At 39.1% G+C, this 15,991-nt stretch overlaps 1 protein-coding gene across 2 annotated transcripts in view; it reads right to left on the bottom strand.

Annotated features, from left to right (window-relative positions):
- SOBP (sine oculis binding protein homolog) overlaps positions 1-15,991 on the bottom strand; it is a 171,627-nt gene that overhangs the window by 147,966 nt on the left and 7,670 nt on the right. For both annotated transcript variants that reach the window (XM_066247686.1, XM_066247685.1), the window contains exons 2-3: positions 8,087-8,225; positions 5,360-5,545 (exon numbers count right to left, since the gene is read on the bottom strand). In XM_066247686.1, the coding sequence (XP_066103783.1) occupies positions 5,360-5,545; positions 8,087-8,225 (325 nt within the window). The remainder of the gene's footprint in view (positions 1-5,359; positions 5,546-8,086; positions 8,226-15,991) is intronic.

The raw sequence follows: 15,991 nt of genomic DNA, 5'->3' as shown, positions 1-15,991 counted from the left end.
TCTGGGAAAACCAGTCAGGAGACTCAGATCTAAAATGTCATTTCCTCGATACATAGTGTTTTCTGCAGCAGAGCTCAGAAACCTGCATTTAAAGTTGCTGCATTTCATCTTTTCCTTGGGAACAAAAATACTTACACTAATAGTTTCATTGATTTTTTAAAATTCTTGAGAGCAAAATGTTGTCACTGGGCAAGTTTAAGGCTGAGATATAAAAATCCTGGTTCAAGTCCCAAATGGTTACTTTGATCGGAGGTAGACAAAGCGGGAAAGCCAGCCCTGCCCAGGCACTGCAGAGGACGATGTCCGACCAATGAAGCCAAGTGCTAGTTCACTTGTAAAGCAGTTAGAACCAATATAAGGTCCTTGTAAAAAAAAAATGTTATATTTAAAATGCACTTTGAATGTCTTTACTTCAATAGTCAAACTTGCAGGGGTGAAGGGCAGGCCTAATATTCTGATGAAGACTCACAGTAATACGGTTCTTACACTCCATGCTGTAAGTCATTTACTGGCACAATCTTATTTGAATGAAGTCCCAAAGGGTTGAATTCATATTAAAATCTCTAATATGAGAAGAATTACAGCAAGGTTACAATATAATTAACCTGAGTTATCTTTCAAAACTCTTGCTGATAGATACTCTGCCACTTCAGACTAGGCTCATGCTGTGATTTTTTAAATTAGCAAAGAAAGAGGTTCTCATACTCGTTCAAACTAAAAGGATAAAGGAATGTTTGCATAAAAAGAAAGAGTTGGTTAGTACTTTCAATTATTTTTTAATATTTTAATATTATCCATATAACATTGCTTTGAGTTTTCTTTAATGGCTGCACTGCATGGCAAAACCTTATTCTGTTCACGTCCCAGAGTCTACAAAACAATCTGTGATTCTTATTTAAGGATCGTGGTGATTACCTTCACTGCTTTGGAAAGGGGGGAAAAAAAAAGGCAAAATACGGCTATTATCCTGTGTTTATAACAAGTCTATTACCATAGTAACAACTGTGATGTCACAAACCCAACACCAAGGGCCAATTCTGTCTGCGAGTGGGGAGGGGCAGCTTAGCTGCAGAAATCGGGCAAAATCGGATGCAAACATGTCCAGCCAAACGGGAGGGCCAATGCTTGTGGTAACCACCGTGGCAAAGGGAGTTCCCCTTCTCTGAAGAAAAGGGGGCAGGAACAGAAAAGCAGTTCCCCAGGCCCAGAAGTAAGCTACATCCACACTTCTGGATGTTGCTGTGCAAAAGGAGAATGGAAATCCAAGAGCGGGTGGTATCACCACGTTCCCAATCACGAGTATTCCACCAGGCCCACTGCCTGCCCAATGCGGACGGGCTCCAGGGGAGTGCCTGCCTGAGCACACGCCACGGGCTCCAAAGCCAGGGCCTGACCAGACAGAGAAGCAGCACCTGGCCTCAGGGCGGCAGTCATTTTCAAACCACACCAGGGTTCTACCCGTCCTGGATCATCCCAGTTCACAGATACACAGACTCTCAGAGTTAGACGACTCATTGAGTCTCCCAAGAGATGTCAACTGTAAAAAATAGCCTTTTGCAGAAACAAGTTGCATCCCCTATCACTGGGGAATCTGAAGTAGCAGATTAATAAGTATTCTTATTCTGATATAGTCTAGAGAAGTTTTGTACAGTCTAGAGAAGCTAATATAAAGTTACTGAAAGTACAACTTTATATTAAAAAGAGCATTGGGGCCCTGGCTGGCTAGCGCAGTTGGTTAGAGCATCATTCTGAAACACCAAGCTCGTGGGTTCGATCCCCCGGCAGGGCACAAACAGGAAGTGACCAATGAATGAACAACAAATAAATGCTTCTCCCTCTTCCTCTCCTTCTCTCTCCCTTTTTCTCTCTCTAAAATCAGTTGATAAAAAAATAAAAAGAAATTTTAATTAAAAGAGTATGGATTAGGAGTCAGAAGACTTAGGACTAGCCTTGGCTTAAGTACTTAGAAACCACATGACCTTGAGAAAGCCATTGAACCTATTTGAGCTTATGTTTTTTATTTAATAAAATCTACAGTGCTATTTCCCAGGGTTATTGTAAAGTTCAAATTAAATAAAATAATAATTATGAATGGGTTTCATAAACTATGAAGGATTTAATACAAACAGAGATGTTATTAGCATTTTCACATAGCCAGTTTATAGTACAACAGTAACTGGAACACTATTAGTTATTTTCTTTCCAGGAATCCAAAGCAGACGTGCGATTGTCATCTTCTCGATCCAGAGAGGTGGATTACTTGCATGATGTGGTCAACTCTAAATTATTCAGGGGCTGATCACCCAGGGGCCTTTTGCTTCTAACCTGACCTTTTGCTTCTACCGTTTACTAGCTCCCCTCAGGAATGCCATGTGAACCTACAGACAGCTATAAAACTGACAGTGAGTGTGCCTCAACTCCATTACCCTGAATAACAACTCTGGTAAAAACCTTTAGCAAAAGAAAGAACTGAAATGATTAACTAGGTGGAAGTTTTTGGATAATGTGTGAACGCTATTTCTACATGGATAATTACTCACATGACTATCTGGGACACTACGGTCAAGGTTGGACAAGTTGGAACTGATTCAGACAAGATAATAGCATTTTCGCAGTGAACAACAAAGTAGCCTGTGCTGTCTTACGTATGTACAATGGGAATGTGAATGGCATTCATTTATTCAACAAATATTGGTGGAACACCCACTATGTGTCAGAGCTCACCACATCCCCTGAAAATCCCACTATTTTCTGGCCCTTGTTGCTGTCCCTTAAGATATTCCACAGAGGACTTCAGCAAAGCTCACAGCCTGACTCTTAGCAATTCCATTCACCTTCTAGTTATCATGAGACTTCTACCAATCTTACCCTTATGCAAGGGTTAACAAACTATGGACCCTGAGCCAAACTCTGCTGTCTTTTTAAAAAACAAAATTTTATTGGAACACAGCCATGCCGTTTGTTTATGTATCACCTATGGCTGCTTTCCTGCTATCACAGTGGACTTCAGTCGTTGTGATAGAGACAGCAGAGCTCCAAAGCCTAACTTCCTCTCCAACCCTATACAGAAAAAGTTTGCTAATCCTTGAACTAGATAATATGACAAAATTAAAATTCCTTTCTCCTGTAAATTTCTGCTTAGAAACTATGGAGACAGGCCCTTGAAAGCAGAGAACCTTTCTGTATTTTTGTCATATAGCATCCTGGAGTAGGATCAAGTCAAGTTTAGAGCAGATACAGAAAATTAAACATGTCCTTCCCTACATTTTACTTTGAACAGATGAGCGCCTTAGAGTTGCATGGGAGACAGCATAAACCGACTGGTGTTCTGTTACTCTGGCTTCTAATTCCTCAGTTACTATGCCTAAGACTTCCAAGGCTCAATTTTTGGCCTCTATCCCTTTGCATATTTATTTCCTGATCTGATGTGGAATTAGAATTAAATAGGAGCTGTGTGCTTGAATTCCACGTGGCTGGCCCAGCAGGAAACTCCAGGGCAGGTTTTTTGGCATGCCAAACTCATGTTAGCCTCAGCTATGCTAATTTCTAAAGCTGTTTGCTTTTGCTCAAATAAATCCTAGAAGGGAATTTGCATTTGGATGCATACCGTTTTATGCACAAATTATGTGCATGATAACTAACTGTAAGGCTGACGAAAAACTGGAAAAAAGAAAAAACTAAATGGCTTTTGTATGGCAGGCTCCATGTTAGGTAGCATTGCATACATTTTCTCATCTCAGAGATACGGCCAATCCCCTGAGTTGCAACTGTGGTCCCATTTTACAGACAGGGAAACCGAGAAGAAAGCTTACATAATTTGTCGATGTTCACAGAGCTGGTAAGTGACAAAACTTAGATTTTAACCCAAGCCGTCTGAATCTGAAGGCTGTGTTCTTTTCACTTAGTCACACTGCCTTAATGATACCCTCATCATCATCATCACTCACCTAAGCCACTGGACATACACTCAAACATGAACCTTACATTTATAAAGTTTGTCACGCCTCTTCTTTTCGTTTGGCCTGTGCAAAATAGGTCTTTGGCCCTTGGGAGATGAATTTGGGACCCTCTGTATCACAAAAACAACCAAACAAAGGAGAATGGAGCATAAAAAAGGCAAATTTTACATGATACACAAATTATGCTAGTAATTAGTTAGCAAACACAATGACAGGTGAATGGATTTTAGTGACATATCTGAGGACCTCAGAATGGAAGGACACTTACTGTTAAAATGTACTAGGCCAACAGGAGAATGAAAGAAAATGCTACTAACACTTAGAATATAGTCCAACTATCTATTACATAAGCCCAGGAATTTATATCTACAAGTATCTTGTTATAAAAACATAACCAACATCTACTTTCCCTTAAAAAAAAATACAATCATTAGCTTTAGGAAATTATAATAAGTACTGCTATCAAAACTCAGTAGTTATCATTGTTCAATTCAATATGCCAAAAAATAAGCCAGTGGCAATTAAGTCTTCTAACATAATTCCAACATTTTACAGCCAGCCAGATACAATATTATTGAACTTCTTTTCCTGTGTAGAACATATCTGAAACCTAGCTTGTAATATCACATCATGCTCCGCCCACTGCCATCAAGTTAATACACTGCATCTAATTTTCTGGAACTATAAAAGAACTGATTGTATTTTCATGCAGGTGAAATTCAGATCTCCATATTTTTTTAAAGCTCTCAAAAAGCTTTCTAAGAAATAGAAAGAACTCTATGGCAGAGATGGTTAGGTCAACTTCCAGTCCACGGACCGATCTGCCAAAAATTTTGTGCTGGTCCCCAAAGAGTTAACCACACTGATGTTGTATAAAGATTATAGACCCAATGATTATACAGTAGTTGAAAAACACTGATCTAGGTTGTTTCTTAAGTGTGGATTTAGGAGGAACATTGAAGAATAAGCCTACCACACACCCTTTACAAAACTGCCCCTTCCTTTAGAAACCTACAGAAGAGACCTGGTCCTCAGGATGCCACCAACAATGCTTACTTTTTTTCTTGCTGTTAAACCAGTCAGTATATATCTTATTTTTTTTAATTATTTCATTCTTTGTTATTTTAAACAGATGATTTCAGAGATGGAAAATAACGTTTTGTAGCCAGTGGTAGAAAAAGTTTATTGTAGGTTGACAGTTTATAGCCTAAGCAATTAGATTGGGGAATTTGCTTAATATAGCAATACTACTTTAAAGAACACATGCACTAACATTTCTTATCTACAGTGTTTCTAAAACAGTCTTTCTCAAAATTAAGTTGAACTTAAAAACTATTTATACGATAGTTAAAACATCTTTCTCTGAGTTGTTATTGTTGGAAACTCCAGTGATGACTTACCCGCTGGTGGCTTTATGAAAGGTGGTGGAATTAAAGGTACAATAATGGGCACATTGCCATGATCCTTTGACCCTGCAGGTGAATCACTGAGTCCATTTCCTGCGGCAAGCCCTGAATAGCCTGTGCTTATATTGTATGGTGAAATAACACTGTCCTCAGGTAATTTTGGTTTTGGCAAAGAATTTTCTGTAAAAGAAAAAAAATCACATTCAATATGACAAAAGAACTTATTTTTCTTATGACCACATTTTCTCAAGTAAAATAGCCTTGTAACAAAACAAATTTTCCTTGCAAACCTTTACATACTTTATCAGAACTCTATAGAACATCTAGGACCTTTTTAGGCTTTTTACCATGAATTTCCAATGGGCTCCTTTATAATTTGCCCCACCATGATTACTAACATCCCAATTATATCATGATGATGAATTTTAGCACTGTAAAAGCCCATAGAAAATTAAGAGGCAATTAACCTTTTCCACATACAACTGATACATAGCAGGCATTGCCCTCTGTCTACCAGGGGGAAGCTTAAACAGTGTCCCTCCCACCCAGCACTGTAACTAGGTCCCAGTCTATTATAAACTTGGTTCGTAATATAATCAAAAGACCCAACATGAGCCCTAGCCAGTTGGCTCAGTGGTAGAGTGTCAGCCTGGCTTGTGGATGTCCCAGGTTTGATTCCCAATCAGGGCACACAGGAGAAGCAACCATCTGCTTCTCCACCCCTCCTCCTCTCCCTTCTCTCTCTTCTCTTCCTGCAGCCATGGCTTGGTTGAAGCAAGTTGGACCTAGGTGCTGAGGATGGCTCCATGGCCTCCCCTCAGGTGCTAAAATAGCTTGGTTGCTGACCAACAGAGCATCGCCCCCTAGTGGGTTTGCTGGGTGGATCCCAGTTGGGGCACATGCAGGAGTGTGTCTCTCTGCTTCCCTGCTTCTCACTTAAGAAATAAATTTTTTAAAAAAGAATCAACATGAAAGAAATAAATAATCAGAAACAAAACCCTTGCTGCATGGGATAGACCCATTAAATTAACCCATTAAAATTTTTAAAATGAAAATTTAAAATGTTACAATGATATAAACTATGAAATTTATCTTTGCATGTCAATCATTAAAATTAAAAAAAAAAAACCTCAATCACAGAAAACAACTTTTTTTTTCTAGTTGCATATCCTGGCACAATGGTTCCCCAGAGGCAAAGATTATTACCTAGACCAAGTATTTTTATGAGTTATTAGTTTATAGAATATAACTTACAACTTGTATTTTTCATTTACAGTGAAATTGATACTATTGCCATACATGATATGTACAATTGCATAGCAAGCTTAACATAAAATTTGTCACATACGTTCAATTCCACATGCCTGCAGGAGACAGCTAATTTATATTTCGTGGCTTGGCATATAAGGAAAAGCGCTATCTTAGAGACTGGAAACAAAATTCATGAACAGGTATTTTATGCCAATAGACTTTGAATGCAATGTAAATATCAATCAAATTGTCAATGATGACACACAATTAGTTTTACCACGTTATTCAAGTTCCCCAAATGGGTTGCTTCTTCACATATTCCTCTTCTTTCCTTGGACAAACACTTGTTCCAGATTTAGGTTCATAAGTTCAGTATCCTTACCGCCACCCACCAATGGTTCTCAGCTTCCCTCCTGAGCTATCTGGCACTGTGACCACTGGTAGAATCAAGTGTTAATTCAACTCTGTCAAGGCTCTAATTTCTGCTCTTTAACTGGGGCTTCAAGGGACTTCTTATAGAATAATACAGGATCCAATCATCTTATTCCTTACTTTTTTATTTTATTTTATTTTATTTTATTTTATTTTATTTTATTTTTTTGTACTTTTCTGAAGCTGGAAACGGGCCGCATGCGACCGACCGGGATCCACCCGGCACGCCCACCAGGGGCGACACTCTGCCCACCAGGGGGCGATGCTCTGCCCCTCTGGGGCGTCACTCTGCCGAGACCAGAGCCACTCTAGTGCCTGGGGCAGAGGCCAAGGATCCATCCCCAGCGCCTGGGCCATCTTTGCTCCAATGGAGCCTTGGCTGCGGGAGGGGAAGAGAGAGACAGAGAGGAAGGAGGGGGGGGTGGAGAAGCAAATGGGCGCCTCTCCTATGTGCCCTGGCCGGAAATCGAACCCGGGTCCCCCGCACGCCAGGCTGACGCTCTACCGCTGAGCCAACCAGCCAGGGCCTTATTCCTTACTTTTTTACTCTTCTACTTACTCTATGCACAGGTTTGGGGATGCGGGAGTGGTGCAAACTTCAAACAGAAAACAGAAATGGGACTTCCCTCTAGAATTCCCATACACACACAAAAAACAAACTCAGAAGCGTTACCAAAGTAACCATGATACTCACTTAACAGAAAGCACCAGTCCCCAACAATTCCTATACCAAAGGGTTTAAGAAACTAGAAGTTAGCAAACATTGCCCCCTTCTATAAATTTGTGGGCAAGACTACAGCACTTAAGGCCTCTCTAGTTGTCCCATTGCTGGAAAGAGATCAAGCTGTGTCTGTTGATGTTTTATGTTGTGTTCTTATATTCTTTGGAATTCTGCTTATGGGAAAGCACTACTGGGGATGCACATGTAAATCAACCATTGGCATAATCAACAAAATGAGTCCCAAAGCAACTCAGTTCTGGCAGGTTGAGATAGTTAATCCTTCTTGGCATGAACAAAGGGCCGTTAAATGTCATTACCTTTGAGAACAGAAATGTGCTGCCGGCTCTCTCCATCTGTAGGGTAGCTCCTGAATTCAATATCTTCACCATCTTTCAGTTCAACCTTATCATAGCCATACCAGCCAAGGAGTTCATTCATGGTGTTTTCTGCAAAGTTCTGAAAGAAATGCATAGGCTACTTATTTATATAATCAATAACTATTTGAAAAGAACACATAAATCAAATTCTGTTTGCACTAGCCATTTTCTGCCAGCCTTTGCCCCACCTCCTCTAGAGTCATGTTCATTTTTCAATTCAGGTTCAAAAATTGTAATGCATGTACAATTATGACAGGCCTTCAGACATTTGCAACTTAAAGATAATAAGAATAAAGGTATTTGTCAGTTTTGCTTACAAATAGAAAGTCAATTTTAGCATATTCTTCTGCAAAGTCTATCCCACACGAATACAAAAGTATTGAAAGGTACTGCACAAAAACAGCTATGAAAAGACTTTGAAAATGAAAACAACTGACCGTTTGCAGCTCAGATTAATGTAAATTAGAATTGCTTTCTGATCCTGATGATGTGTCTTAACATGGCTCTTATCCTCAGGTAAAGCAAATTCTCAGCAAAGAAGTAATTTGTCAACCACACCACACAAAAAGCTAAATCAGCTACAAGGGTCTCCCTTCTTAATTTTCCCTTTTGCAGGAGTATTCTTTAAAAATCAATGCATAATTTACTTTATAAATTTTGCTAGTGACAGATTCTTTCTCTATAAAAATCAAATGACACTGTGATTGTCTTCTGACGTTTAATATGAAAAGTAACTTCAAGGTTACTTGTCAGCCCAGATTTTGGATAATGAATGAAAACACTTTCTAGGCTATAATATCTAATCGATATCTAAGTGTAAGGTGTTGTTGTTATTATAGACATTAACCCATGAAAATAATGACTATACTTGGGCAGATTTAAAGCCTTAATATCAAATGACTGTGTTTTCTGAACTTATCAATTGCTAGATCTGGAAGCAAGGTGTTTGTTAATTATCTTAATGTCTGTGTGTGCCTTGAAGCATCTCTATCTGAAAAGAGAGAAGATTGGTGGTTACCAGGGAAATAGATAATGGTTAATGGGTACAAACTTCCAGTTATAAGATTAAAAAGTTTGGGAAATCTAATGTACAGCACGGTGATTTTAGCTAATAATACTGTATCCCGTACTTCAATGTTGCCAAGAGGGTAGATCTCACATGTCCTGACCACAAAAGGAAATGCTAACTACATGACAGGATGGAAGTGGCAGCTAAAGCTATGGTGGCAATCATTTTGTAATAATATATAAATGTAACAAATCAGCCCTTTGTACACTTTAAACTGACATAGTTACCTGTCGATTATATCTCAATAAAGTGAAAAAATTTTTAAATAAAAAAAAAGAGGCCCTGGCTGGTTGGCTCAGCGGTAGAGCATCGGCCTGGCGTGTGGGGGACCCGGGTTCGATTTCCAGCCAGGGCACATAGGAGAAGCACCCATTTGCTTCTCCACCCCCACCCCCTCCTTCCTCTCTGTCTCTCTCTTCCCCTCCCGCAGCCAAGGCTCCATTGGAGCAAAGATGGCCCGGGCGCTGGGGATGGCTCCTTGGCCTCTGCCCCAGGCGCTAGAGTGGCTCTGGTCGTGGCAGAGCGACACCCCGGAGGGGCAGAGCATCGCCCCCTGGTGGGCAGAGCGTGGCCCCTGGTAGGCGTGCCGGGTGGATCCCGGTCGGGCGCATGCGGGAGTCTGACTGTCTCTCCCCGTTTCCAGCTTCAGAAAAAAAAAAAAAAAGAAAGAAAACTACACTATAGAGTAAGAGCTTAATAAGTGTTTGTTGAATTTTAAAAGCATGTCTATCTGGCAAGGTAGTCTGAGCTTCCTAGGCTGAGCTAAAAAAACTATATATTCTAACCTTCTCTGTGGCTCAAAGAATCTTTCTCATTCTCCCTAGAAGCTGTTATTTCTGAATGACACTTAAATGTATAATTTTTATATCTGAACCAAAGCACTCAGGTTAAACCAGAGTGTTCACAGCCTCAATATGTGAGTTCCATGTTCTCTTAAATTTCATGACTTTAGATTTCAGCAGGGGTTGCATTTAAAAAAAAAAAAAAGATATTTCATTACTGACTTCGCAAAAACAAACCTGGCATTTCAAACCACCCACAAGATACTAGGTTTTGTGCTTTAGTGCCTACTTAAGCTTAGAGCTCCAACTGGGTCTATCTGCGATGATACAGTGCACAAGCAATTAAAATAATCCAGCCGGATTGACTCAATGTTACCATTCACAAGGCTAAGAGTCATCCATATGAAGCTCTAGTGAGGCATTTATTCTCTCTGTTGGCTGATCATGTCCACGCTAAATATCCTTTTCATGAATGTACAAAGATGGTATAATCGATATATGTAATAAGCTCAGCAACTTCTGGAACACCACTGAGGAGGACTCAGCTAAATGCTGCTCTACTCAATCAAAATAGATCCCTTTAATGAGGCATCAGTCTCCCCTAACACCCAATTGCTTTCACTGAGTTCAGTGCCTGGACTGGAGAATGACAGTCCCTAAGCACACAAATCGAGGTCCTCCATCAGTAGTCTGGCAGCAGAAATCTCGAAGGCTAGAGATTACATCTTACATCAGAAAAATAATTTCAGCAGCGTTAAAAGCTGAGCTCAAGCCATCCTACTGGTCTGTGTGCTATTTGCCCCAATCTCTAAGAGAACTGTGCCAAGACAGAAAATCTTCTCCATAGTAACTCCTGGCCACTACATCCAATTTTCTAGACCATTTGCATCTGGGCACCTCTCTCCAGTTCCATCTAACCTCTAAAGAGACACAAAAGCTACAAATGCTTAATTTATGGAGCAACCTCCCAGCCAGCATATAGATTGTTTTAGTCTAACTGCAAATCCACTCAGTCTTTCAGAACCAAACCCAGGGATAGAATCCAGAAGTTGCACACATTTGGATAAAAACTAAAACCTCAACTGGATTATTAACACCAAATTCATATTATTTGGGCTTTTTTGTTTTTAATTTTTCCTTAAGTCCAAAGCAGGGAAGCAGAGAGACAGACTCCTGCATGCATCCCAACCGGGATCCACCTAGAAAGCCCACTAAGGGGTAATGCTCTGCCCATCTGGGGTGTTGCTCCATTGCTCAGCAACCAAGCTCTTCTTGGCACCTGAGGCAGAGACCATGGAGCCATCCTCAGCACCTGGGGCCAACTCGCTCCAATCGAGCCATGGCTACAGAAGGGGAAGACAGGAAGAGAAAGAAACTCAAGGAGGGATGGGTGGAGAAGCAGATGGGCGCTTCTCCTGTGTGCCCTGATCAGGAATCAAACTCAGGACATCCCCATGCCAGGCCAATGCTCTACCTCTGAGCCAATCAGCCAGGGCCTTATTTGGGCATCTTAACTGCATCACTTAGTTTATGGTCTGTGCTGAAAACTCAGATGCTTCATGGAACAATCAATATATATAAACTTGGTCTATTCCATGCTTTTCGAGTTACTATAAATGTCAGTAAAAATAAACTCAAATGTTTTCTTTCTTGTCATTGAAAATAAAATAAACTCCTTAATATTTTAATATATGACTACAAAAGTAGAAAACAAAAGTTTTATAAAGCCACAAGCCATAAATCTCTACCCTTTCATAAAGGGAGGAACAAGATAAAAGAAAGAGAAAATGAACACCAAAGTTTCTTACAGTGTAAGTACAAGAAATAGACGACTACCTCTGTATTAAGAAAGCAAAGAACCTCAACTAATAAATAACTTAAAATTTTAAAGTTTTAGGTAGAATTTGATGCATTCATATGGACTCATTATGGTGCTAAACCAAAGGAAATGAAACATACATTTGTAGTCATCATCCAAGAAACATAGCATATTCTAGAAGAAATGCACTAATGTGTATGGCCCATAAGGGCTTTAAGTCCTCTGGTAAAGATTTCGAATAGTATTTTTTTTAACATTTTTTTGTATTGTTATCTTTTTAAAAAAGGTTTTTATTAAAAAAATTATTCTTTTCCTGCCTAAGTTTATATCAGTTATGTGAAAAATAAAGGTGATAAGAGTTAAAATACAGAGATTTTAAAAAAATATTTTACTTATTCATTTTAAAGAGGGAGAGACACGGGGGGGGAGAGAGAGAGAGACAGAGAGAGAGAGAGAGAGAGAAGGGGGAGGAGCAGGAAACATCAACTCCCATATGTGCTTAACCAGGCAAGCTCAGGGTTTCAAACCAGCAACAAGCAATCCAGGTCGATGCTTTATCCACTGCACCACCACAGGTCAGGCCAGAGAAACTCTGAGGTAAGAATGTTCAATAATAAGACAAGCTACTGTACTAAGGGAGGCTGTAAAATTTGCTTCCACCTAAACCTTCACCCACCATTTGTCCTGGACACTTAGAATGGAAACTGAACTAGAGTCTCTGAGAGTCCTTCCAAACGCTGAGATTTTGTAAAACCAAAGAACTTCTACTTATATGAGAAATAAAATACCTTTTGCAAAGAAATATCATAATTATAGTGATCGCACATCATAAATTTTACTAAATAGCCAATATTTCAAGTATTTTATCATTGCTCCCATAAACCATCAAAATGTGCCAGAAACTTCAATATTCTGGCATCCAAATCACATTTTGTAGACCGCCTCTCGCCCTTGGAAGTGGCACAAAAATCCTCTCTCATACCATTTGGTCCAATTTGGGTTTGGAAAATAGGTCACTATAATTATAATGATAATGTCTCACACTTTTATAGCACTTTATAGTATTTCCACATCCTTTAACTCTCCTGTTCCTTTGAATAACCCTATAAATTGGGTATTTGATTCCCACAATAAACTTTTGGTGAACCTATGTAACATCCTCATGTTACAGCAGAAATTAAAGCATCCAGAAGGTAAATGACAGACATGAGAGATCACACAGTCAAGTCAGAATGAAAATACAGATTCTTATGACAGGCCTCTTTCTGTTATAAATTGTGTAAGGTCCAATGTGTCAGCAATTCCAAAGAAGCTACCTCCTTGGACCAATCAGAGTTGCAAAGAAATCATACCATAGGATGTCACTATCACATATAAAGTACTTTCCAAACAGGGCATATGTTCCTATGTTAAAAAGTTAGCTTTCAGCCCTGGCCGGTTGGCTCAGCGGTAGAGCGTCGGCTTAGCGTGCGGAGGACCCGGGTTCGATTCCCGGCCAGGGCACACAGGAGAAGCGTCCATTCGCTTCTCCACCCCTCCGCCGCGCCTTCCTCTCTGTCTCTCTCTTCCCCTCCCGCAGCCAAGGCTCCATTGGAGCAAAGATGGCCTGGGCGCTGGGGATGGCTCTGTGGCCTCTGCCTCAGGCGCTAGAGTGGCTCTGGTCGCAACATGGCGACGCCCAGGATGGGCAGAGCATCGCCCCCTGGTGGGCAGAGCGTAGCCCCTGGTGGGCGTGCCGGGTGGATCCCGGTCGGGTGCATGCGGGAGTCTGCCTGACTGTCTCTCCCTGTTTCCAGCTTCAGAAAAATGAAAAAAAAAAAAAAAAGTTAGCTTTCTTTCAGATTTGATCATTGGGCCCTACTCACCTTAATTATTTGTACTGTTGAAAAGGGAAAGGGGATGCTCAAAATTTATAATTAAAATTTAACCTTCTCATCTGACAGTTTTTTGACATCACATCTGACTCTAATTGTTTTGCACATCTAATACTATACCCTTAAACTTCTGTCTCACCTTTTCCAATCTCTCTCTCTCTCACTTCCAGGACTCAAAAGGAAAGAAGACAATCCTAATTTTTAGTCTGAAAGCATATTTTCCTAAAATTAAAAAAAATAAGTCAAAGAAAGATGGTAGAAAGGCAGGAAATTTTACTATTCCCCCAACTCCTCTCCTTTCTTTCTGAACTGACAAAATTTATTTTCATTGGAACTTAACTCCCAGGACATTCATTAGACACTGTCCTTATTTAGATGGAAATACTATACAAATGTTGAAGTTAAATCTATTGATTTTTTGTTTGTTTGTTTTAATTTTTTTATTTTAGTTATTCATTTTTAGAGAGGGAGAGAGACAGAGAGAGAGAAGGGGGGAGGAGCTGGAAGCATCAACTCCCATATGTGCCTTGACCAGACAAGCCCAGGGTTTCGAACCAGCGACCTCAGCATTTCCAGGTCGATGCTTTATCCACTGCGCCACCACAGGTCAGACCAAATCTATTGATTTTTAATTGAACATTTTACCAAAAAAAGAGTTGGCTTCAAGGCACTTTGAAAATAACAATTAATACAAAATCTCAAAATACCTCTGAAACACAAGTATTGCAAGGTCTTCAAAAGGGGCTAATGATTTTATTTTGAAAACAACAACAGATTTTAAAATATAGGTAGGTATCACTGATTTCTTTCATCCCGGGCCTTACATAACTGAATGTCAATGTGTTTTCAACTTGTATCCTACCCAAGAGAGCAGAAAGCTTTCAAAGAGCTCCCAGTGACTCACTGAAATGAAGGAAAAGCCATGTCCTCCTTCTCCCCACAAACATAATTTCCATTTTGACTCCAACTTCCAGTTCTAATAAAATATGTCATGTATCCCAAGTATACTCTGAGTTACTAGGGGGCAGAAACCTTTTATTTCATTTTATGCCTTATCTAGCGCAATGTCTGGCACTTAGAATGTACTCAAGGAATGTGCTAATTTATTTGAATGCATTCACAAGTATCAAAAAATGTATAAATACAGAGAAATTATCAAACAAAATTCAAAAAATTATTCTAAAAATAAATATTTGCAAATTAAGAAACTATAATATCCAGTGTTGAACACTTTCCAATATTGGGAATTTAAGCTGATACAAAATTTAGAAAAGGTAATTTGACTCTGCAATAAAAGCCTTCAAAATGTACATGTCCCTTGATTCAGCAATATTATTTCTAGGCATTATAGAAACTAGTCTAAGGAAATAAGTGCAAAAATATGCAATGTTCAGGAACATTTATCTCAGTGGTATTTTTCTTAGAAACATACTATAATGCCAAACAATACAAATTTGGTTAAATAAATTATAGCTTAGTCATGGAATGACTAACATGGAATACTATTTTATCACTAAAATATATGCTATAGATAAATTTTTACTGCCATAAAAACTATTAACAATATATTAAGTTTTAAAAGGGAGGTGAGTACACTGTAAGACAATTTTGTTTATAAAAACTATACCATAAAAAATATAGAAAAGAACATAAAAAATGTACATCAAATTGTTGACAGTAATTGCTTTTGGGTGGGAAAATTATAGGCTTTGTTTTTATTTTTTGCTTATTTGTATCTATTTGTTAGATCCATGTATTATTTTTGTAATAAAAAGTTTTAATTAAAAATTAATTAACATATAGTCTTCTTGTAGACAACCATGTCAGCCATATTCAGAATTCTAATGACAATAAAGAGAATCTGTCAGTTACATTACTTAACTTCAAAACATCCTGCCTGACACAATTTATCCAAGAAAGAAGAGTATATGAGAAATACTACAAAGGAAAAGGAAACTTCTAATCCTAAACAATTTACATGGCCTTAAATCGTTAGTTAAGATTATTAAAAACAGAATTATGGTTATTTTTGGAAAATATTTTACTCCCTTTTAACTTCCATGTGTTCTGACTAACTTCTGAGGTAGATTTCTATTAGAATCATTGGGCTCACTAATTGAAATGTAAAGAGGAGGTAGTGGGGAGGAATCTGTAAAAGAGAGGCAGTCGATTTTGTAGAAAGCAGGCAATAAACTTGACTAGAAGTCAGTTCCCAGCTCTATCCCCAGGTTGGGCCTAGGGATGAGTCTAAAGACTCTCTCTTAACACAAACCGAGTGGATAAATTTTATCTTATGGTTCT

The sequence above is a fragment of the Saccopteryx bilineata genome, chromosome 12 (genome assembly GCF_036850765.1).
Source record: "Saccopteryx bilineata isolate mSacBil1 chromosome 12, mSacBil1_pri_phased_curated, whole genome shotgun sequence".
Classification (NCBI taxonomy): Eukaryota; Metazoa; Chordata; class Mammalia; order Chiroptera; family Emballonuridae; genus Saccopteryx; species Saccopteryx bilineata.
This window is presented reverse-complemented; position numbering and strand designations above follow the sequence as displayed.